This window comes from Cuculus canorus, chromosome 1, assembly GCF_017976375.1.
Source record: "Cuculus canorus isolate bCucCan1 chromosome 1, bCucCan1.pri, whole genome shotgun sequence".
NCBI lineage: Eukaryota > Metazoa > Chordata > Aves > Cuculiformes > Cuculidae > Cuculus > Cuculus canorus.
In genome coordinates, this window is record NC_071401.1 from 89,876,798 (window position 1) to 89,900,126 (window position 23,329).

General features: G+C 38.6%; 1 protein-coding gene across 13 annotated transcripts in view; it reads right to left on the reverse strand.

Moving 5' to 3' along the window:
* CASK (calcium/calmodulin dependent serine protein kinase) overlaps window positions 1-23,329 on the reverse strand; it is a 216,263-nt gene that overhangs the window by 133,368 nt on the left and 59,566 nt on the right. For all 13 annotated transcript variants that reach the window (XM_054072578.1, XM_054072566.1, XM_054072539.1 and 10 more), the window contains exon 3: window positions 133-238. In XM_054072578.1, coding sequence (XP_053928553.1) covers window positions 133-238 — 106 coding nt within the window. The remainder of the gene's footprint in view (window positions 1-132; window positions 239-23,329) is intronic.

The window sequence follows — 23,329 nt, forward strand, 5'->3', positions numbered from 1 at the left end:
AATAAGTATTTGCACAGTAGTCAAGAATTCTGAGCTACAAAACAAGCAGATGAAAGCAGACATATTTTTAAGTTCAATTTTTTTTTTAGCAAATGGCAACAAAGAAAGGTAAAATCAAAGAGAGAAACTTACAACTCGAAGACCATATAAAGCATTCCATCTGAGCTGTATGTCTCCAATAGTTCAACAATATGAGGATGCTTCAGCATGTGACAAATACTGGCTTCTCTCTTCAGATCTGTGGAAGATAATAAGGTAGTATATAAGCTACAAATTCAAGCGGTTGAATAAAAAAAAAGAAAATAATTTGAATACAATTTTTGGAAAGCTGTACATATATGATATTTCTACCAAATTCTTTAATCTTTATAAGGAATGCTGATGAGATGATATTTTATTATTCTCCTTCACAACTTAGTGTCAAATTAAGTTAAAAAACTCTCATAAATCTCAAAATGTAAACACACAAAACTTAATAGGCTTTCTTCATTTGACCTATTAATAAAAGATCTCCTTAGTCACAATATGAAGAACTGTATGGTAATAAGTTCCTTCAATGCAAACTACACCAAGATTTTAATTGTAAATATTCAACACCACTGTGAAATTATCTCCAAATACATAAGATGGGCTCTTTCACCACACCGCAGAATTATTAAAACTCAGAGGTCTCTAGTGCAATCCCTCTACTAAAAGCAAGGTCAACTAGTGCAGGTTGCCCATGACTACATACAGTTGGGTTTTGAACATCTCCAAGAACGGAGACTCTACAAGCTGTCTAGGCAATACATGACGCTGGCATAAATTTTAACCAGCATAAATTAGATTGCATCTCTATTTTAAAGAAGAGGGAGAAAAGCAGAAACAGTTGTGAATAAAGAAAGAGCAGACACCACTGTGACATCTCCCAAAGTTTGAGAGATTTTGTTTCTGACCAAACAACACTCTTACTTTTTCTGATCACAAATCAATCCTTCTGCTAGTATAGAAATGCAAAAAACCAAACCACACTGAATTAATTTTCTCCTTTGCTGAAAGTATTTGGTATTTTTTAATTTAATCATCCCTAAACTATTATTTATCTTTTAACTTACCACTAATATTCTAGGAAAATAGCAAAATCCTGAATGAATAGCCTTGATAACAATTTGAGAAGAGAGAAAATATCAGGCTGTATTTTGAAGGAGACGTTTTACTTTTCTATTCTCTTTCCATACAACTGTTCATTTTTTAAGAATGATCTACATATGTATTTACGGGAAAATACAAATACGGTTTCTTGGTTTGAGAATGCTTACAGTATTGTTGTGCTACCTTAGAAAGAAACTGAAAATACAGTATTTTCATACATGCCCTATTACATTTCTAACATGAATCACTAACATTCAAAAATACAAGGAGTGAGATGAACATTCTTTCAGGTGAAGCATTTAACAGGTTACTCAGATTTATGCTAGACTTTTGGCCTTTCAGTAATCTAAATATCTGGAAAATTACTGATTTTTTAAACCAAGAAAAAAATTCAGATTTAAAGTGCAGTTTTTCTTTACTAGAACTTTCATATTACACTTTCATTATGTGATTCCTTGCAAATACAATCTAAAAGCAAAATGAGCAGAGCAACCCCTTAGAAACTATTAAATAGGGTAATCTTAGGAAGTGCAAACACAGCAGCAAAAAGAAGCGAACAACTGTCTATCACTGACAAATTTAGATTAAGAAATTCATGTCAAATTTGTCCTTTATACACAGTTGAAAATCTATCAAGTAAGAAAACAGCAGTATATCTTTCACTATTGAAAATACTTGCATATCAGTTTTCACACCACCTTCATGCAGATAAACTAGTGAAACAATATTGTAGCGTTCCATTCCATCACACTTAGGCAGTGATTTGACACTAAGCGACCACCCATCTCTTCTCTAGTCACTGAGATTTTCCTTGTCTTTCACTGAAGTACACATCCAGTCTTCCCTAACAGTATCACTAATAAGCATACTGACCAATCCCGTAAGAGAACAGAAAACTATGTGATTCTGTGATGACTACAACTTTCAGAAAAAAACGGCACTTTTATTTAGTCTCTTACTGCATAATGACTTCAATGCTACCACACCTCACCGTGGTATCTGCCACTTATTTTAGAAAGAAAGCAAAGCAGAATTCAAATAGGAAACTACAGAAAAGTTCTGCTTTATTTATGGGTAAAAACTGCATTCAAAATAGTTTATTTTGGCTCCTTAATTTATTAATTTCTTGTGGACTTTATTTATATTTTGAAGGATGTAGAACTGTAAGGAAGAAAACTTATGCTAGCATTTACCTCATTCCTTTGTGTAATACTTGAATGAGAAACAACTGCTCACAGATTGAGCAGCAGCAGCAGAGGGAGGAGAAACAGAAAGTGGAAAATAAAATCTCCACATAGGAAAACAAATTAATAGAATTCACAGAAAATGGTTTTGTATGACTAAGGGTCTTGGGGATAACAGCAGAACAAAGCCCTATTTTAAAAACAGCAGAGACTTGTTTAACTGTAGACCTATTAAGGAAGAAGAAAACTAGGTATACAGAGACAAATGGGTACACATGACATTGATTCAACAAAGCCATAGGGCAGAAAAGAGATAATTGATTCCGAAGTCCATTTGGACTGTGACCCAAATGTCTAATTATGCCATGTTTAAGAAAAGTAAAAAGGAAGGAGAAGTGAGGAGAAAAGGCAAAGATGGCACACATATGTCATTATTTTCACTTTAAAAAAAATGACAATCACTTCCTACTCAATCCTTTCTCAAACACTTTTACCAGACTGAATTACATTTTATGTCCATACATTCCTCAAGAGGCAATTAAAATCCCAAGCGCCTACAGATACTGTTAAGAGTTCTGAACACAACATAAACCCAAGCAGATGTTTGGCTGCAAGCGACTGAAGATTTCCTAAGAAAAATCCTATTGCTATCTTGTGAGCCACTGTATCATCTGTAACTTATCATTATGAACACAACATCATATGAACTACTCGCTACCTCCTGTTACGTTTTCTCAACCTCCGCCAACAATTTTAGCCATGTTGTGTAGTAATAAACGTCCTGCACATCCTGTATCATAAAAGGCCTTTCATATTACAAACTAATAGAACTTTAGGACAATTCTAGTGAAGTAAGTCAGCTTTAAGCAGTAAGAGGTGACACGCACCATTTACTGATGGTCACGCATCTCATATTTAGAACAGTCTTCTTCACTAGTAAACAAAATTTAGCTAAAGGAACATAATCTATGGCAAGACAAGGTTTTAAAATCCAAAACAAACTGTCATCTTTTAATTGCTGGACTATTTTACTTTCCATTTGAATCTTTTTTGAACACATCATCTATTAAGTTTTTGCTTCTTGATATGGCTGAAGAAATGAGTTTCCAAGTCCATTCATTCTTAAAGACTTCTTTGTCAGCACTTCTTTCAAAATTAAACGTTAATGAAAACACTGATAATAAATAGAACACCAAGGCTTAAAAGCACAAGCTTTAAAAGTTCCTCTGCCAACTGCATGAAAAGTATTGTTACACAACCAGAAACAGGGAGAAAGATGTGGTGTTTCATGTTTAGCACACAGTCTGATACTTTACATTGCAATTCCAAAATAATTTAAAAGGCATCATATTACACTAACATTACCAATAAGTGTTCCAGACTTTCAATCCTTTTAGAGAACTTTGAGGTTTCTTTTAAGTAACTGGAGACACGTTCAAGTTTCCATTTTATACACGGCCAATAATTTAGAGAGTTGCTGAAGTTGTTAAAATGGCATAAAAGTTCAGACTTCTGTAACAAATACAAAAGGTCTAAGATTCTAAGACGGAAAAGGGAATTTCCAGCATTACCACCACACAGAGAAAAATGCAGCTCTGTTTTTGGGCAGCCACGCTGACAATGAATTACTGGAAGCATCAAAAAGATAACTGCTTTAAATAATCCTAATGGAAGATACGTTAGACTTTGAACATGAGCAACACTTAAAATTTCCATGGAAGTTAACTACCTAATACCCTATGCATCTCTTGACAATTATGGAAAACACCTTATTTCCCTTGAAAACCTGATGCCCAAGGTTTTAAAACATCTCAAACACAGTGAATATTTTGAAAGTACGCTCACAGTATCCTACAGCATGGAAGAACTAGATGTTCTCTGGTAGCCTGGATGATAGCACCACTTTAACATCTTAAAAGTGACACATCCAGACTGTAGCAGCCACATCTGTTTTAGCGGGAAGTGACAGCATGAAGTTTCTTAGCAAGATCGGAAGACATATGTCATTTTTAAACATACATCATCCTGATTTTCCAGGGTCAGTCCTTTAAAGGATTAGTCCTCCAGCCACATACTTGGGTATAATAGTATTTTGAAAGGAAGTATCTATATCAGTTGTAAAATTCCTGCTTAAAATGCTTCTATGCATTTTGTACAGTGATAGTATGATTATGTATATATGTGGTAGCACTGTTTTAAAAGGAAACCAATATGCTTTTTTTGTTTGGTTGTTTCATTCTCACTTATCATCCTTTGGTGCACATCATGGAGAAGCTGCTGACCACTCCCAAATGGAATTCTTTCAGATATAACCAAGATGAATGATGTGCTTCAGAAACGTGCCTGATACACACCAGTCTTACAGGCTACAAGGCCAGACTAGTCCTAGTTCAAAGTAACCTCCTGAATCCTGTTTAAGGAAGACACTGAGATCTCGGCACCAACTGTTTCACTGTACAAATACATTGGTTTCTGTCTTGTGGATTACCCTTGGCTAGCTGCTTCCACCCAGGCTCTTGTTCATCTCTGCTTTCAGCAGGGAGGGTAGTAGAAAATATGAAGAAGAGGAACAAAAAGCTCGTATGTTGAGATAAAGACAGGGAGATCGCTTACCAGTTACTACTGTAGGCAAAATAGCCTTACTTGACCAAGTTAATTTATTGCCAACTAAAATAAATACTTATTGATTTGGGCAGAGGGAATCAAACAGATAAACATTAAACCAACAAGTTTCTTCCCTCCTTTCCTTCACTCATTCACTGCAAAGTCCTCTACCCCTTAGCTCTAAGTGGTACAAGGAGTGGGGGTCATGCTCAGTACAAAGTAGTTCCTCTCTGCTGCTCCTTCCTTCTCACACCTTTCCACTCTTCCAGCACAGGTCCTCCATAGGATGCAGGGGATATCTGGTCTGACATGAAGAACCTCCTCCTTCCCTGATCCTAGTATTCCATCTTTTTGTTCTACACTTCCCATACCTCATTCCAGCACTTCCTACCCTTCCTTAAATATATTTTCACAGAAGCACCACACGTGACTGATGGGTTCAGATGTGATCCACTGGAGCCAACTGGAACCAGCTGCACCCAGCACAGGGCAGTACCAATCCTCTTCCTATGGAAGCTGCCTCTGCAACCTCTCATTGCAAAAAAAACCCTTGCCACTTACATTTAATACAGGTCTGCTCCATTTCCTGGTAGCCAATCTTCATTAGACACCATGCTTCAAGGGACTCCAGAGGCTGAGTGCATCCAAGCTGAGCATGCCACTACTGCACCTCTTCCTCAAGACATCATGTAACAAGCACACAGCACATTCTGCACAACAGCAAACTCTAGTTTAACCAGTCATACAGTACCTGAGGTCACACTTCCAAAACAGGTGAACTTTCAGGGCAACACTGCTTAAAAAGTTTCCCTTCCCCACTCTGCTCATTCTTGCTCTTCTGTGAAAATTACTTTTAGGCTTTAATATTCTAATAATATAGCAAGAAGCCTTAAAAGCCTTCAGCACAGCCAACATTCTGCAACAGGAATGAGCAGCTGGAGGTGGGAACATTGTATATTGACATTGGCAATGAAACTCCTATACTACAGAACCACAGTGATGTTTCTGCCTCAAAGGTTTTTTTTTTTAAAATTTTTCTTTTCTTCAACGTGAAGAGTACTTCCCTTTCTCTTAATTAGAATTGTATTACCTGCCTTCCTGGGATATGGGACCAACTCCTCATCACACAGATACATTTGACCAGTTAATGACTACTTCCCTGAACAAGTAGCAAAAGCTTTCCTGTCTCCCCTCCCACACGCATTGGGGTGGCTAAAGCTCTGTGTTAGCCAATCTGATTTAACTGCTGGCTGTTTCTCCCTTCATCCCACACACATTCTTGCCCTCTGTTCCACTGTGCAGCAGTGTGGAGCCTGTCACATCACACCCCAAACCATTTCAATGTTAACTCAGTAAAGAAAACATTCATTTTTTTCTCCCCATGGCAGTCTTAGCATGTAAAATGTCTCAGTGAGCGATCTCTAGTATAGTAGGTGGCTTAAAAGAGAGGAAAGAAATATGGAAGGAGAAAGCAAAGAAGACTATGAAATCTAGCACTCAGAGCTGCTTAGGATGTCACTAAATGCAAGCATAACAAGTAAACACCCTTCCCTGCAAAGTGTCTCTGTCATCACCAAATCTTTTATTGTATAATCCTTATAAAAAAGAAACAAATGCATACAGCTTGCAAATGGCCCCTGATAAAACCACAATGCCAATCTGCAATTACAATCACAATGCAAGATAATTAATCTCTAGTCACTACCTTTTGTTTTAATACTACTATAGCATTTGGAAATAAAACAATGACAGGAACAAAATGCAGTTACAGCTAATACTAAACAACCAGAATCCATTTCTAAGCCTCCCATGCAGCAACCTATTGAAATCTCCATTTCATAAGACTCACAGAATCATAAAATCATTTTGCAGAATCAGACTTTCTAGATGCTCGCTAAATTGTGAATAACTTCCATTTTCTACTCTATCCTTTCTCAGTGTTTGGACATAAATATAAACACATTAATGGCTTTTTAGCTTGAGCAGGATGTCTTGGGAGACTTAAAAGGCAATTTTCCTTCCTCAGTTTATAATCCATCAGATATGAAGAACATTAAATTGGGTGTGAAAAACCACTTTCCTTTCCTTTTCTCTCACAACTTCTGATACATGCACCAGACTTGTCCAGAATTACATATCTGTCAGACACTGTAAGTTGTTTTGCATGGTTGTGTTCATGAAAGCCAATATTCTCTCCTTTTACTTGTTTCCTCACGTCTACTGGCATACAGGAAGATGGTGTATTTTAGGAAATGAATCAACTTGAACTAATAAAAATGCTTAAGAATGTCTGAAAGAATATACACAGCTGTCAACAGAGATAATTAAAATCAAATCATTTAACTACATTGAATTAATTTAATTAAATTCCTAGTAACTTTTTACAAAGCACTCAACAGAAAAAGAAAAAATAATAATCTAATCTTTGTTAAGCATGAACGAAGACTAGATAAGCCCATTTCTCTCCTCTAGATACCCTGCATCCTTTCAGTTTATACTCAACAGCAGGTTCAGTGAGGCAGGTGTACAGAGGGAGAAGAGGGCAAACAGAAAAATGAAACCATCACTTCCCAGAATAGTTTTCTTTTTTTTTTTTTAAGATGCACAATCTGTATTTAAAAACACTCTCCGTAGTTCTCCCTGCTGCAAAGTAGCAGTTACAAAATAGTTTTGATAATCAGAACTAGTGTTATAAACTCCATATATTAATTTTAAAAGGAGTAAGGAGTTTTCTCTCTGTCACAAGTTTGGACTTCCACACAGAAATGGAGTTGCTGCCAAAGGCATTTTGAAACCTCTGCTGTAAAGTCTGAAACATTTTCCCTTCCTCCTAACATTGCTCTGTTTTCAAGAATTAATGAAAGGAAATTGAAAATAGTCATTTATTCTCAAGCTGTGATGAATCAAATTATGAAAGTGAGTTCACTACTGATACTCATAATATATTAAATCCCGTGTTCCCACCTGTTTTACAGCAAAGCATAATAGTCTGAAACACCTTCCCAATTACCACAGACCAGGTGTTGTTACACTACAAACCATAATTTTTAACATGTTGTAAAACAATGAATTCTTTAACAGAGGGAAGTGGAAGGGTATGTGCAGCAGAACTGTCAGAATATGCCGTGAAAATTCTTTAACAAAATAAAACAAAAAAATACGAAAACAATTAGATGCAAGGTATGTATTTAGTAAAATGCTACATGTTGGCTGGAGCACTGAACTAGCAAAATGATCAGCAGTAAGGTCACAGTGGTCATCTTCATTGAAATCACTGGAAGGTCATAACTTCATGAAGTTATGCAGATTCTTTCTCCTTGTAGTGAAAACAAACCGATAAACACTTAAAACTAGCAGCTGCATCAAAAGCAGCAGTTGTTGCCTCTTCTGTCAACTCATTCTCCCCTCCAGCACCATCTCTCCCCTTTACATGCTTGTGCAACTGCACAATTAACAGAATCAAGAAATCAATTAGACTGCAATCTTTTTCCCCTCTCCCTTTAGAGATATTTTTCAACCAGACTAGTTCTGGCTAGTTCTGGGTATCTGCACACACACTTAGGAGCACAATCATGTTGACAGCAGAGCCATATAAACAAATGCTCAGATTATAGAAATGTTGCTCATCTCAACAGCAGCGCTGGCTTAAATTGTTTGACAATATGTCAAATCATAACTGTCTGTAACATTGCTGTCTTCCTCCCAAAGAGATAAGAAGTCAAAAAGCTAAGAACACCAGATCATAGAATAGTTTGGGTTGGAAGGGACCTTAAAGCCCATCCAGTTCCAACCCCCCTGCCATAGGCAGGGACACCTCCCACCAGACCAGGCTGCCCAAGGCCCCATCCAATCTGGGCAACCTGTTCCAGTGCCTCACCACCCTCATAGTGAAGAAATTCTTCCTAATGTCTAGTCTTAATCTGCCCCTCTCCAGTTTATATCCGTTGCCCCGGTCCTATCAGTACAAGGCTTGGAAACAGTCCCTCCCCAGCCTTCCTGTAACCCCTTTCAGGTACTGGAAGGTCAACATAAGATCTCCTCAGAGCCTTCTCTTTTCCAGGCTGAACAACCCCAACTCTCTCAGCCTGTCCTCGTACGGAAGGTGCTCCAATCCTCTGATCATCTTTGTGGCCTCCTCTGGGCCTGTTCCAACAGTTCCATGGAGGTGGCTGAATCACCTTCCCTGGAGGTGTTTAAGGGACGGGTGGATGAGGTGCTGAGGGGCATGGTTTAGGGATTGTTAGGAATGGTTGGACTCATTGATCCAGTGGGTCCTTTCCAACCTAGTGATTCTATGATTCCTATGTTGAAGATTCCAGAACTGGACACAGTACTCCAGATGAGGTCTCACAAGAGAGGAACAGAGGGGCAGAATCCTCTTCCTTGACCTGCTGGCCACACTTTTTTTGATGCAGCCCAGGATACATTTAGCCTTCTGGGCTGCGAGTGCACATTGCCGGCTCATGTTGAGCTTCTCATCCATCAGCACTTCCAAGTCCTTCTCTGCAGGGCTGCTCTCAATAACATCACCCGCCATCCTGTATTGAAATCAGGGATTTCACAGTATTATCAGGAAATGCTAACTCACAGTAGCTTTATAATTTTATATACCTTACTGAAACTCAAATTAAAATTAAAAAGTGAAGGTCTCATTTCTCTTTCCCCTCTGCAATTTCCTATGTTTATGTAACTCCAAGTCAAAACGTATACTTGCGGGTTTCTCACTAGGTGGCAATACAGCTCTTACTTTGATCAGGAACTGCAGTCAGCAAAAGAATACAAAAGGTGGCTGCATTTATTTAGCCACAGAGAGCTTTATGTTTGGCCAGTCTTATATCATTGATCTCACTAATGATGATTACAGTTGCCTAAGGACAAAAAAAAAGCATGCCACCTTAAAATAATTAAGGTACATCCAGGGCTAAGTGTCCTTTGATCCAGATTCTGTGGAAGACCATTCTCTCCTCCACACCTAACTAGCCATTCACAGAGCTGATGACTACACCAGTAATCCACTATCCTGAACTCATCGATAATTGTATTATATAATTAGAATACATTTAAAGTGTCCTCATGCAAGCCACAAGTCCTTTGTTTAATCCACAAAATTATAACAGAACTGTGCGTTTACTGCTTTGAAGTCCAGCAAAAAGCTTTAGAAAGCTAGAATCAGCAGGTAGTTCAGTTTATATAATTTGCAATATCTCCTTTTTAAAGGTTAATCACACAGGGTGGGGATTTTTGTTTTGTTCTTTGTTTCTGGGGATCTTTTTCTGCAAGGATGTACATGCATTTGTGTGTATGAATATGTTTTCCCTTCAGCCTTTGGCCAGAGTAACAGAGGCAATGTGTATCTCAGAATGTGCCAAAAGCATCATTATCCATGTTAAATTCAGATTGGCAGAATTTTTTTTACACTAAACATTTATATCTCTCTAATATTTTGGCCAAAATTCACTTAGGTTAACTAAAGGTGAGATTTTGCAGTCCTTTAAATGAGTTTTTAGTACTCATGTACTAAAATGTAATGACATTATATCAAGTAAGTGCCCTAAAAGGCAATGGAACATTACAAGAAAATAATGTTAACTTCACTCTGAAAAATTATAAGTCACCTCTGTTGCCGATCATTCTAATATTTGCAGCTTTATTTTTGTTTGAAATGTCTTTTCATCTGTGGCTTAGCCTTTATCTGAAAATAGTGACAGGGAAATTTACCTTCTGGCATTAGCAAAGAATCTCAATTTTACAGGAAAAATTCTGGCATTTGAAAGACAAAAAGGAAACCTACTCATAACAGATTCAACTAGTCCAGATAAACTGTGCCTAACTCCTAGTCTAGGAAGGATTAAATAACCCATTATACTGCTGCTGTTGAACGCTAACAGGCAGAAACAGAGTGCCCAAAGGCATTCAGAAGAGTGAGTTGACTGCTTAAGATGCTTCTCTCTTTTGCATCTTCTTAAGACGCAAAATTTACTTGTTTGTTTGCATTGAACAAAGTTTCTTTGGTTTTCAACTGACAGGCTCTGCACAACCAATGCCAAACCAGTTCCTCACTAATGCCAGAAAGAACAGTCTATTTTGCCCATATCAAGTCTAGACAACTCAGGAAAAAGAGCATCTAAAAATATCAGTCTACTCTGATGAAATTAATCCTACAATGTCACATACTTTGGTGAGTGACAGCCTTTTAATTGTAGCAGCTGTGGATGCAGCACAGGTTACTTTACTGTTTTTTTCAGGTAAATAAAATAGCAGAAGCTGCATTATATGCTGCTCTACGGAGACAGCCTGAGTACTGACAGCTCCCTCCACAGCATGCTGAACTCTAGGGCAAACAGCATCTACAGTGCTCTGTGGAGATGCACCCTGAGTAATAGATAACTATCTGGCAACACTTACGGGCGATATCAATTCTATGCAACTAGGAAATCCTGTAGCAGGGTGAAGTCTGAATGCTGGAGAACAGTTATCTTAATGAAACTTGTTTTCTGTACAGTGACAAAATGTCAGGAACCAGAAAACTCTTTCCAAGCAGTGGTAATCCAGGATAACAAAAAGTTAGCTTTGGTTTGTTCCACTTCTACATATACTTCTCTTTGCAATTATTACCAAAAGTCAGAGTTTTTTTCTTTTCATTGTTAACTAACACATTATAAAGCACGTTTTGCAAAACAGGCGTGCAGGTCTTAGTTCAGTAAGAAAAAAAATTAACACTACAGAATGCATTCTTTACCAGCACTTTTAAGATTTCATGCCAAGAACCACCAAACTTTTAACTAGACTTCTTACTTCCACATAAAATACTTTAAAATCCTGTCTATTTAAATCGCAGTGCTTTAAGGAGCCCTTTTCCGCTTGTGCAGTTGCAATGCTCCTCCAAGCCTCTGAAACCAGTGCCCTTGAAATATATCACCCCTGCCATTCCACAAAATTCAAATGTTAGTGACGAAACCAGTGCAATCAAGCTCAGACTTGTTTCTAGCAATTCAAGTCATAGCTTTAAGAATACAGTTCAACTTGCTTAACTTGTCTTGGATTGTACAACAGGCTGAAAATACTGCAACATTTTTCACAGTCACCTATGCTTCTCTCTGTAGACTAGTCAAAATTGACAGGTACTGTATTCTCATAAAGAACTTATCCAATGACAATTTTGCATATGAACAGATTTGAATCCTTCTCCAATTAAAGGTCATCTGACAAATATTTTCTTTCATAACACTCATACATTTAAGCTATTTAAAGGATAATTCCTCTTCATCAACACAGATATGAAGAGTTTACTACTTTAATCTCACTCAAGCAGTAAGACGACACTATTTCATTTTCTCTCTTTATTTTCTGGTGACGAACAAGGATTGGAAAATACCTAAAATTCATATTTTGCAAAAACTGAGTTATCCAATCTGTAATGTAATGGAAATTACATTACAGAGCAGGACATACAGACTTAGAAGCAGTATACCTGCAGTGTTTTTTAACCAATTTCTGAGGGGGTTTCCCATTGCCTCTGGAAGTCCAGATGATGCCAATAGCAGGAACCACATACTAATACAAAACAATTTCTTTCACTGTGTGCATTGCAAGGGACTGGCCTTGATCTGCAAGCCTTGCAGTAAACAGCTGGGGATAATGCATTGCTGCTCCTGCTTGACAGAGCAAACGCTATTAATGTATTTACACCCATAGCACTTGCATGTGAAACACTCAGAGCTGAACGAACCTTCTTAAGGTCTTAAAAGGCTTGACTCAAATTTGCTCCAAGAGCTAACCTATGCTCTCTCATTTCAGAATGCTTAGTATGAGCTCCATTTTCTTTCTTTGGTATCTAAATATTAAATGATGATTAAATTAGGGTAAGAACAGAACCTTACAGATTCTGCCCATTTTTCTTGCTCTAAAGTTCAAGATAAACAATATGCTTGCATATACATTAAATGGTCTAAGCATGTGTCCACTACTATATTTGAGGTGTCCACAGAAGTAGAATAACTTATAATCCATATCCTCTCTACAAAACAGAGTTTTATGAGCACTGAAACAGTGAATAGGATCCTTTTGTTAAAAGGAAGAACGAAATTTCCTTTCCTCTATGATTTAAATAAAAATATTAAGTATCTGTCTACATTAAATATCAGTAGAATAAAGTATTTCTTTGACGAGACAGGGTACTTCAAAACGTAAAACAACACACACACAGGTTAGCTGAATTAAACAGAGCCCTGACTCATGCCACAGATTCCTTAGACCACTTTTCCTCTTTGCACAATAAAATCAAAACCATGTCTTAACATGACAACACATGACTCCGAGGCTAAATGCAGCATTGTCCAGATCCTGAAAACCATCTGCAGCACAGATAGTTGCAGAAATGTAACTCCCACCCCTTCCTTGAAGGTGGAAGCAAATAGTAGTTCAAGCCCAACCTTCCTTCCCTAACAAACCTCTTCTGGTTAAACAACTTCTTCAGCATGCCTCAAACTGCACAACCGTCTTCTCATTTTTTCAGAGTACCGAAGCAGGCAGAGGAATAAATGAAACTGAGGCAGGAAGGGGATGCGTGACTTTGACATAAAAAGTTAAATTTGCAAATTCGTGAGCTTTTTATGCAGGTTGTGTATGCATCTGCAACAATATTAAGAGCCAACTCAGATCTAGCAGAATGTATTAGCTTAAACACATTATATAGAAAACAGCTATGTTGCTTCAGGGCACGATGATACAGTCTTTCCCAGTCAATACCTAAATTAATAAACCATGATGGACTTGAGCTAGGGTCCATGTAAGGTCACTTGAAAGGCACAGTGACCTCAATTCTTCAGGATTTATTCACCCAGCTAAATGTAAGCTGTGGATATGCTAACAAATGCTCCCAGAAATGCAGTGCCAAGAAAATGTGGCTGATACCCTCCCCAAAGGGTCAATTCTGGAAGGGTGCTAAGATAGAGCTCACAAATCCCAACAGATACAACTACGTTGTACATGTTCAGCACATTCACATGCTTTCTAACATATCCCACTATACCGGTATTATTGCACTTCTTTCTCACTAGCTACAGTACCTCAGTCTCCATTTACCATAGACAATTAAGATTTGGCTACTTAAATCATCCTGTTGTATAAATCTTCATCTATGAACAACTAATTAGGGAAATCAAATGGCCTCATGGCATACAGAAATTCATACAATTTATATATACCCTATGTTTTCCACACACTACAGTCAAATTAGAAAGCCTGTTTGTAATTTCTAGGTAAGAATGTTCAGACACCAAACCACACCATAACATTCTAAAGCTGAAAAAAAAAAAAAAACCCAACGCCACCTCTCAATACTTTTTTTAAACTTTGAACCTTTACAATTGAACCTGGACTGAAAGCTTTGAACTTTTCACCATTCTTGAGATGTGCTTTATTAACTAAGTAATCTTTAATCTTTTTTTTTTTTCCAAATGCCACAGAAAATCATGAACTAGAATCCTTTTAAATCTTTTGTTACGACAAGCAGTATTATTCAAATGAGGCTTGTGCCATTTTAGGAGCAATCACAGACACGAAAGTGCAACGTATTGCCAACAATGAATGGTGAAATCAAAGAATGGCAAAAGCAGACAATGTATCTGACATAACCTATTTTTAAGAGGTTTTTCAAAAATACATGTATCAAAAGTCTAAGTAGTTATATAACAAATTAAATTTTGAGGATAGTTATAATGTTCCATGGATTTTAACGAAAGCACTGAGTGAACTTCAGCTTACTGTACATAAGCATAAACGTAAATACCACACAAATGTAACAGCCATTTCTCCTACGGACTGTTTTCTTTGTTTTGCTGTCTTTCAACTGAAAATTTATCTTCAGGTTCCCACAATACTGATACAATTCATGTGATAAAAGTTACGTAAAACTAGTTTCCTGCTAATAGCAATGAAATCGGGTTCACTGTCTCTAGTTTGGAAAAGACTATTAGTATAAAAATCTATTATTTACATATAATGTAACTAGCAAGCACAAAAAAACTTCTAAGAAAATTTACTAAAAAAGCAATTTTCTAATTTTAGAAATTAAAGAATTTTCTTCTGCTTCTTGTATACACATATCCCTCATTACCATAACACATTTTCAGTATACTGGAAGTTACTACCTGATCTCAAAACACTCTTCTGGGTTAGCCTACAAACCAAATGAAAATGACAATTTACATCTCTATAAATATAGGAACTGCATATTATGCTACACAAAAAAACTGCTCCTTTTCCTGTTTTAACACGTTGTTACAATGGCTACCACACTATGGCATCACATCAAAATGCAACATTTAAATCACCCAATGGCCACGAGCATGTCAAAAAAGCAACAGGGAATGCATGCCCATCTAGGTCATGCTAGATGTGAAAGGAAAATTGCCCAGCTTTAACTCTTTGCCAGTCTGTGCTACCGGAATGCATGCAAAAGAAACACTGCAAAGACACTTTTTTGTTCCCTTTTGAACCTAAACAGATGCAGTTTCAGAGAAGTGGGAGGGTGGAGAGAAAAGAATAGAAGTGAACGTACATGTAGCCTTCACTGCTCAAACTTATGAATTGCCCTAAAAAAGTGCAGTGTTCATGAAATTAAAGGGAGGGGTTTTTTTGGTTTTGTTTGTTTGTTTGTTTTGTTGTGTTTGGGTTTTGTATTTTTTAAAATCAGATTTGAGAGACTCCAGGAGCCCATAATAAGCAGTTATTGGAAGTGGAATCTCCTCAAACTGCAGGACCACCTCTGTCAAGACGACCACTTAAGCACAGCATGTCACTTATTTAAAATGTGAATGGAGCTCCCACTGGCTGTTGAAAAAATACTATGGCTGAAGATATTACTCAACAAGGCAACCAACATACTCACTGTCTTAGAGTGTATTTTTACAACTGAAAAGTCATCCACTTTGACAGTGTTACAGTAGACCTTTATTGCAGCCATTATTCCTCTCAAGTCAGTGTGTGGGAATGGGTACTCCTACAGATACACCAGTGCAAAGAGCATCGGGCCACCCTTAAGAATCGGGTCCTGTTATTACTGGAAAGTTTCCTCTGTGGTCTTGATGTAAAAAAATACCTTCTCTTTTGTGCTCTCTAAAAACCGTACTTCTGTGGCAAAAGCTAACATCCTGTTTTAGGTGGAATTCATCTTTGGAAGAATACGTGAGGAAACGCCTTATCTTTAAAGAACAGCATGAGAAAAATGAACTGTAGGGAAGTTTGTCCTCCTCATACCACTTCAGAGAAGTGACAGCTACCAAGATTGCCATTTACACAAATAACAAGACATATCACATTACAAAAATCCCAAAATTAAGTGTTACCCTACTGGAGTCCTTAAAACCTCTAAACTCCATTGGAAATTATTCAATAAATTCAACCTTTCCTACAGGCAAACATCTAAGGAAGCCCGATTAACCTCTACTAACACATGACAAGAATTGCTGCTAGACAGACTCCATCTAACCATGAAAGAAACAAGATTTCTTAAGCTCTCATAGCCCCAGACAACTGCAGTGGGAAGTTCAATCTGTAGGAATACTGATTAGAATCAAATTATTTCACTTGGTGAGGTGAAGAAGCCCCACTTTCCTCATAAGAAAGAGCCTCATTAATAGCCAGAAGGGCAATATAAAGTGTCACTCACCATCTAGAAAACCTAAGTGTGGCAAATGTGGAGTGATACACCACTCAGAAATTCCATACAGACTGATACAGAAGGAAGATAGAATCTTCTGAGACAGATGAAGCAAATCCTGAAATTGGCATCATCTCAGCAAAGCCAGTGCCCTCAACTTGAGCAGCTTCCAGTTTTTACAAGAAAATGTAGAACAATGATATTTGTTTCTTTTCTTTGGGCCACTGGATCATGAACAGAGCCAACTAATCAAGGAAATAAAGTATGTACAGGAACTGAAGGTCCTAGGCTTGTTACTACGAAGAGTGATCAAAGTTCTAGAAAAAATGAAGAGTAGCTAAATCCTTTTCATCTGACATGACATTCTTCACAGAAGCTTCTTCTCTTGGGCAAATCCAGCAATCAGGTTGCAAGAGGCAAAATGGGAAATCAAATGGGAGACCAAAAATGGGAAACTGTGGAGGGGGAAGCCTGGTAGTCCAGATATTTTCTGGAACAGAACATGTATCTTTAAATCCTTAATTGATATATAGCTGCTGACCAGTCCTACTAGATGAACACTAGCACAGACAAGGGCAGCAGCTTTGAGGCTTTTTCCTCTCACCTCCTTGTTAATGTCACCCTGTGCATGCACCTTCTCCAGCCAGCCTGCTCGTTTGTTATTCAATGCACAAAGAAAAACTGAATAATGCCTAGGAGCTATTTAGGAAGGAACTGAGGTAGCAACCACAGTTATTTACAAGACATGCTCCTACAGTTACTAGTCTAACCCCAACTTGCATTCATGTGTTAAAGTCACTGGTAGCCCTTAGAAGTGAATCTCCTCTATTTCCTAAGCATCTCGCACTGGTTTATTATCTCAGATTCTAAACTAACACACAACATACAGAAATATTTTCCTCTAAAGACAATATCATAGCATCATAGTATAGTTAGGGTTGGTATCAAAATTCCCATCTGAATATATTCAAACCATGCTCACTTATGCTTTCCCCTTAACAAGGTAATGCTTTTTTAACCCTAACAGGTTTCTAAATAATGTGTATTTAAAAAAGGAAGCAAGCCAATCGATAAGGACGCACAGACTAGGAAACTCAGGGTGCCAGTCCTTTGTTCACTTTTCTTCCCACTTAACTGAGTTAAAATAAATCAGTCTGAAGGTCAATAAGGTACCCAAGTCAATGAAAATGAAGTAACAGGATTGCATAGTAAGGAACTTGGGTTTAAGAAACAAGAATTTCCCTCCCTCTTCAGCAGTCAGGAGCTGGTAAATCAGCTCAGCTGCTTTTATGAGGGGGAAGGAGAGGAAATGCAAAGCAGTGAGACTCACCCACACACTGCACAGATGGTAAGGGTCATTTAATAATCCTAAATGTTAGCATCCTACGTTTGCAGGGCAGACTAATTTGTTTACTTTCCCCTCAAACTGGTAAGTTTCTGAGACAGAGACAGTAGGTGCCCTATCCCTCTGCAGCACAATAAGAAGAGGTTCTTGTAAAACTACAAAACCAGAGACAAAAAAGTTTCTTTCCAAAAATGTCAACCTCACCTGTCCAGACCCCCACTGGAAATACAGGCTATAGTTTGGCACAGTTTTTCAAAGGAAACTACGAGGACAAAAGAGAATATAGCAATGATAACATGCATTATCATGCATGACCTGAAAAACACTGATTTGTAACACATTTTGTAATAAACATTTATGTGGTGGCAACTTGGATTCCAATACTTATTTGATTTAGCAAAGGTAAAAAATAAAATCAACCTTACTCAGGCAAAGCAGCATTTCATAAGCCATTTGTACTTCTTATGATGCTATAAACTAAGGCAACATTTTCACCAGGACCTGCAACTGTTAATTGTCACTAGATCACAGGCAATGTTAAAAATGACAGATATTAAGAAATCTACAATAACTAGTTCTGTCACAGCAGATCAAACAATATTTTTTAACCTGACTTCATTTAGTTAGTATTCTGGGAAACCCAAGGAAATGAAGAAGCTTGGGTTTTGTATCGCTGAGTCTGCTAGTAACTTTCTGTAAAATGAAGAATATATCGTAAAAGTAATTTGTCAGTTCTGTGAAGTATTAAAAATAAATCCTCATTTAAGTGCATTAAGAAATGCTAAGGCATTCTGAAAGAATAAAACATTACTTCTTAGTACCAGTATCACTTGCAATCAGGCTTTTTCTTCTACAGCAACTTCAAAAAAATAAAGAATTTGACAATTGAATAAATACATAGAACAATCCTCTCCCCCAACCAAGAAACACACTGTAAAACTTACTCACGTGTGATATTAAAAAAACAACATCCAAGAAAAATATGTCATAGATTTAAGCAAATCAACCATAGGCCACAGTATTTTCATTTGCATTGCCAAGTAACTTACTGTCACTGTGTATATTTGTTGGTTGGATTCATATTAGGAAATCAAGTACATACAATACATTCAGTGTGTCAGGCTATCCAGGTGTCTCTGGTAAGCATCTTCACTAAACTAAACAACATGTAGCTGGAAAATGCCATGCCAGTAAGTGCTGTTTCAGAGTTCTCAGACCGCAGTAATATATAGAGCTGTTAAAACCAGGTCTCTCCTAAAGCCCTTAGCACTTAAAAACCCCCAAATTGCTACGCTATAATTCTAAGAAAATATAAGTATCTTGCAGTGCTTAGTTAGATATAACACTCTCATCTTTCTATCTTCCAAGTAGTTAAGTGATCAAAGTATTTTAAAACCATACATCTTCTATTCCATTACTCTGCATCAGGGAGAATGACAGTTGGCTCAGTCAAATCCTTAAAGTTACTGCTTATATCTGTAATGGTTTTAAAACACAGAATTAGGAAGAAGTTCAATCAGTATTAAAGGTAAAGATAAAACTGAATTCATATATTGCGGTCATTCAAGTGTTTTTTAAGTGGATTTTTACCTTAACTGTATAGACAATCACTTACTGTTTGTCCCAAACTTGTTTCAGTCTATTAAAATAATGAATACATTGGAAGATGACTGCTGCCCTTCTCTGGACGTGCTCCAGCAACTCAATGTCTTTCTTGTATTGAGGGGTCCAAAATGGAAGAAAATATTCAAGGTGCAGTCTCACCAGGGCGGACTACAAGGCTACATCACTTCCCTAGTCCTGCCGGTTACACTATTTTTGATACAAACCAGGATGCTGTTGGACTTCCTGGCCACCCAGGCACACCGCTAGCTCATATTCAGTTGGTCATCAAACAGCACTCAGGTCTTTTTCTGCCAGGCAGCTTTCCCGTCACTCATTCCCAAGCTTGCAGCATTGCATGGGGTTGTTGTGACCCAAATGCAGGACCTGGTGCTTGGCCTTGTTAAACTTCATACAATTCACCTGGGCCCATTGATCCAGCTTGTCCAGGTCCCTCTGCTGAGCCTTCCTTCCCTCAAGCAGATTGACACTCCCATCCAATTTCGTGTCATCTGCAGACTTACAAAGGGAGCATTCAATTCCCTCATCCAAATCACTCATAACGATATTAAACAGGCAAGCCCCAACACTGAGCCCTGGGGAACCACCACTTGTGATCAGCTGCCAAATGAATTCAGCTCCATTCACCACTAGTCTCTGGGCTCAGCCACCCAGCCAGTTTTTTTACTCAGCAAAGAGTAAACCTGTCTAGGCCATGAGCCGCCAGCTTCTCTAGGAGAATGCTGTGGGAGATGGTGTTAAAAGGTTTACTAAAGTCCAAGTAGATAACATCCATAGGCTTTCCCGCCTCTGCTAGGCGGGTCACCTGGTCATAGAAGATCAGGTTGGCCAAGCAGGACCTGCCCTTCATGAACCCATGCTGACGGGGCCGGATCTTCTGGTTGTGTTGTAAGTGCCTGATAAGCACACCCAAGATGAACCATTCCATAATCTCCCCTGGTTCTGAGCTCAGGCTGACAGACCTTAGTTCCCCAGATCCTCCTTCTCACCCTTCTTGTAGTTGGAAATCACACTGGTAAGCCTCCAGTCATCTGGGACCTCCCCTGTTAACCAGGACTGCTGACAAATGATGGAGAGTGGCTTGGCAAGCTCCTTCAGTACTCTCGGTTGAATCCCAGCTGGCCCCATAAACTTGTGAGTGTCCAGGTGGCATAGCAGGTTGCTAACTGCTTCCTCCTGGATTATGGGGGGTTTATTCTCCTCTCTATTCCTGCCTTCCAACTCAGGGGCTCAATATCCTGGGGATAACTGGTCTGACTATTAACGACTGAGGCAAAGAAGGCATTTAGTACCATTAAGTCTTCACCTTATCCTTGGCGGCAATGTTCCCCCTCTTGCAACCAATAAAAGGTGGAGATTCTCCTTGGCTCCATTTTTGTTGTTAATGTATTCATAAAAACATTTTTTGTTACACCTCTTACAACAGTGGCCAGATTGAGTTCTAGATGGGCTTTCGGCTTTCTAATTGTCTCTCTGACGAGATCCCTGTAATCTTCCTGGCTTACTTGCCCTTTTTCTCAAAAGTGGCACACTCTCCTTTTTTTTTTATTGAGTCCCAGCAGAAGCTCCCTGTTCAGTCATTTCCATTATCCCACATAATGACCTACTATGGATATCATACTCATAGAAGAGAGTTAGGGTTGGAAGGGACCTTAAAGATCATCCAGTTCTAATCCCCCTGCCATGGACAGAGACATCCCACCAGACCAGGCTGCCCAAGGCCCCATCCAACCTGGCCTTGAACACTTCCAGGGATGGGGCAGCCACAACCTCCCTGGGCAACGTGTGCCAGTGTCTCACCACTCTCATAGCGAAGAAATTCTTCCTAATGTCCAGTCTAAAACTGCCCCTCTCCAGTTTATACCCATTGCCCCTAGTCCTATACCCACAAACCTTTATGAATAGCCTCTCTCCAGCTTTTCTGTGGGCCCCCTTCAGGTACTGGAAGGTCACTATAAGATCTCCTCTGAGCTTTCTCTTCTCCAGGCTGAACAAGCCCAACTCTCTCAGCCTGTCCTCATAGAGAAGGTGCTCCAGCCCTCCAATCATCTTTGTAGCCCTCCTCTGGACCCGTTCCAAAAGCTCCATATCCTTCTTATATTACGGATTCCACGACTGGACACAGTATTCCAGATGAGGTCTCAGAATCGAGGAATAGAGGGGCAGAAGCACTTCCCTCAACCTGCTGGCCACACTTCTTTTGATGCAGCCCAGGATACAGTTGGCCTTCTGGGCTGCAAGCGCACATTGCCGGCCCATGTCGAGCTTCTCATTGACCAGCACACCCAAGTCCTTCTCTGCAGGGCTACTCTCAATCACACCATCTCCTATCGTGTACTGAAAATATCTCAACTTCTGTATACTTCAAATATTAGTCATAAATATTGGCTGATGCAGATGTTGGAATGAAAGTCTCCAAGATCGTCATTTTAACATGAGTGGCAGTTCTAGAAAAGTGATACTGCACAAGGATCATTATTTATCATATCACAGTGACATATATATTTCACATTCACAAAACAATAAAACCCAGCATTTAAGAGTCAAAAAAGCTTCTCTTTGGATCAATGAATTAACAGAAATTGCAGCTGAGCTGCAATTAATTTTGAGTTCTGTTGACTGCAAAACCCAGAACAGAATACATGCTCACAACCAAACAGAAAATATTTGAAAATACAGCTGATGCTTATTATCTTCCCTGTGTTTGTAACCAGCCTGAATTACGGCAAGCATAGTTAGAAGCCTTTTTTCTGGACTATTGGCAAGAATCATAATTCGTTAGACAAGTACAAACTGTGTATAAAGACAGAAGTGTTTTGGAAAGCATTATTTGTTTTTCAGAGCAGAGTCAGATATACCTCATGCATTTGGTGAGATTAAAGAACAACAATGTTTAAGAATTAAGACTTGTTTTAAAAACAAACTTTTTAAAAAAACGTATTTCCAGATTTCTTTACATAAATTTAATTATGACTTTGCTTTGCAAAGAGGGTGAAGAAACTTCTTCGTCATTTGGCTTATTGTACTGGTTAAAGCTCTAGGCATTGCTTACTACTTTATGAATACCAAAGCAGGAATTATCCTTGCTTCCCCATCCAACTTAAATTTCTTCTTCAAACAAACTTGCTTTTCTCAAACTCTTTCCCAAACAGTTTGTTTTCTTAAGCAAGAAGCAGCTATAATCAAAGAGTTTTAGAAAAGAAAAATGTTGCTACCTTATGTGATAAAACCTCACCTGTACACTCACAAAGGAGCACAGAGGAACAGTGGTGTATGAGGCAGAGGGAAGCTCAAATAACAACCTGCTCAGTTGCTCCCAGACCCATCACAGGAGTGTCATCCACGCACCAAAGAAGTTACAAAGCTGCATTTGTAGAACCACAGAACGGCCGAGGTTGTAAGGGACCTCTGGAGGTCATCTTGTTCAACACCTTGCTCAAGCAGGACCACATAGTTCTAGTTGCCTAGGACCATGTCCTGGTAGCTTCTGAATATCTCCAAAGATGGAAACCCTATTTATATAATCATGGAATCATAGAATGCTTTGGGTTGAAAGGGAACTCAAAGATCATCTAGTTCCACCTCACGTGCCATGGGCAGGGGACACCTCCCAATAGACCATGTTGCTCAAAGCTCCACTGAACCTGGCCTTGAACACCAGCCTCTTTGGGTAACTTGAGCCAGTGCCTGACAATCCTCATAGTGAAAAAGTGTTCCCTGGTGTTCAGATGGAGCCTCCTGTGTTTCAGTTTGTCTCCACTGTCTCCTGTCCTATCACTG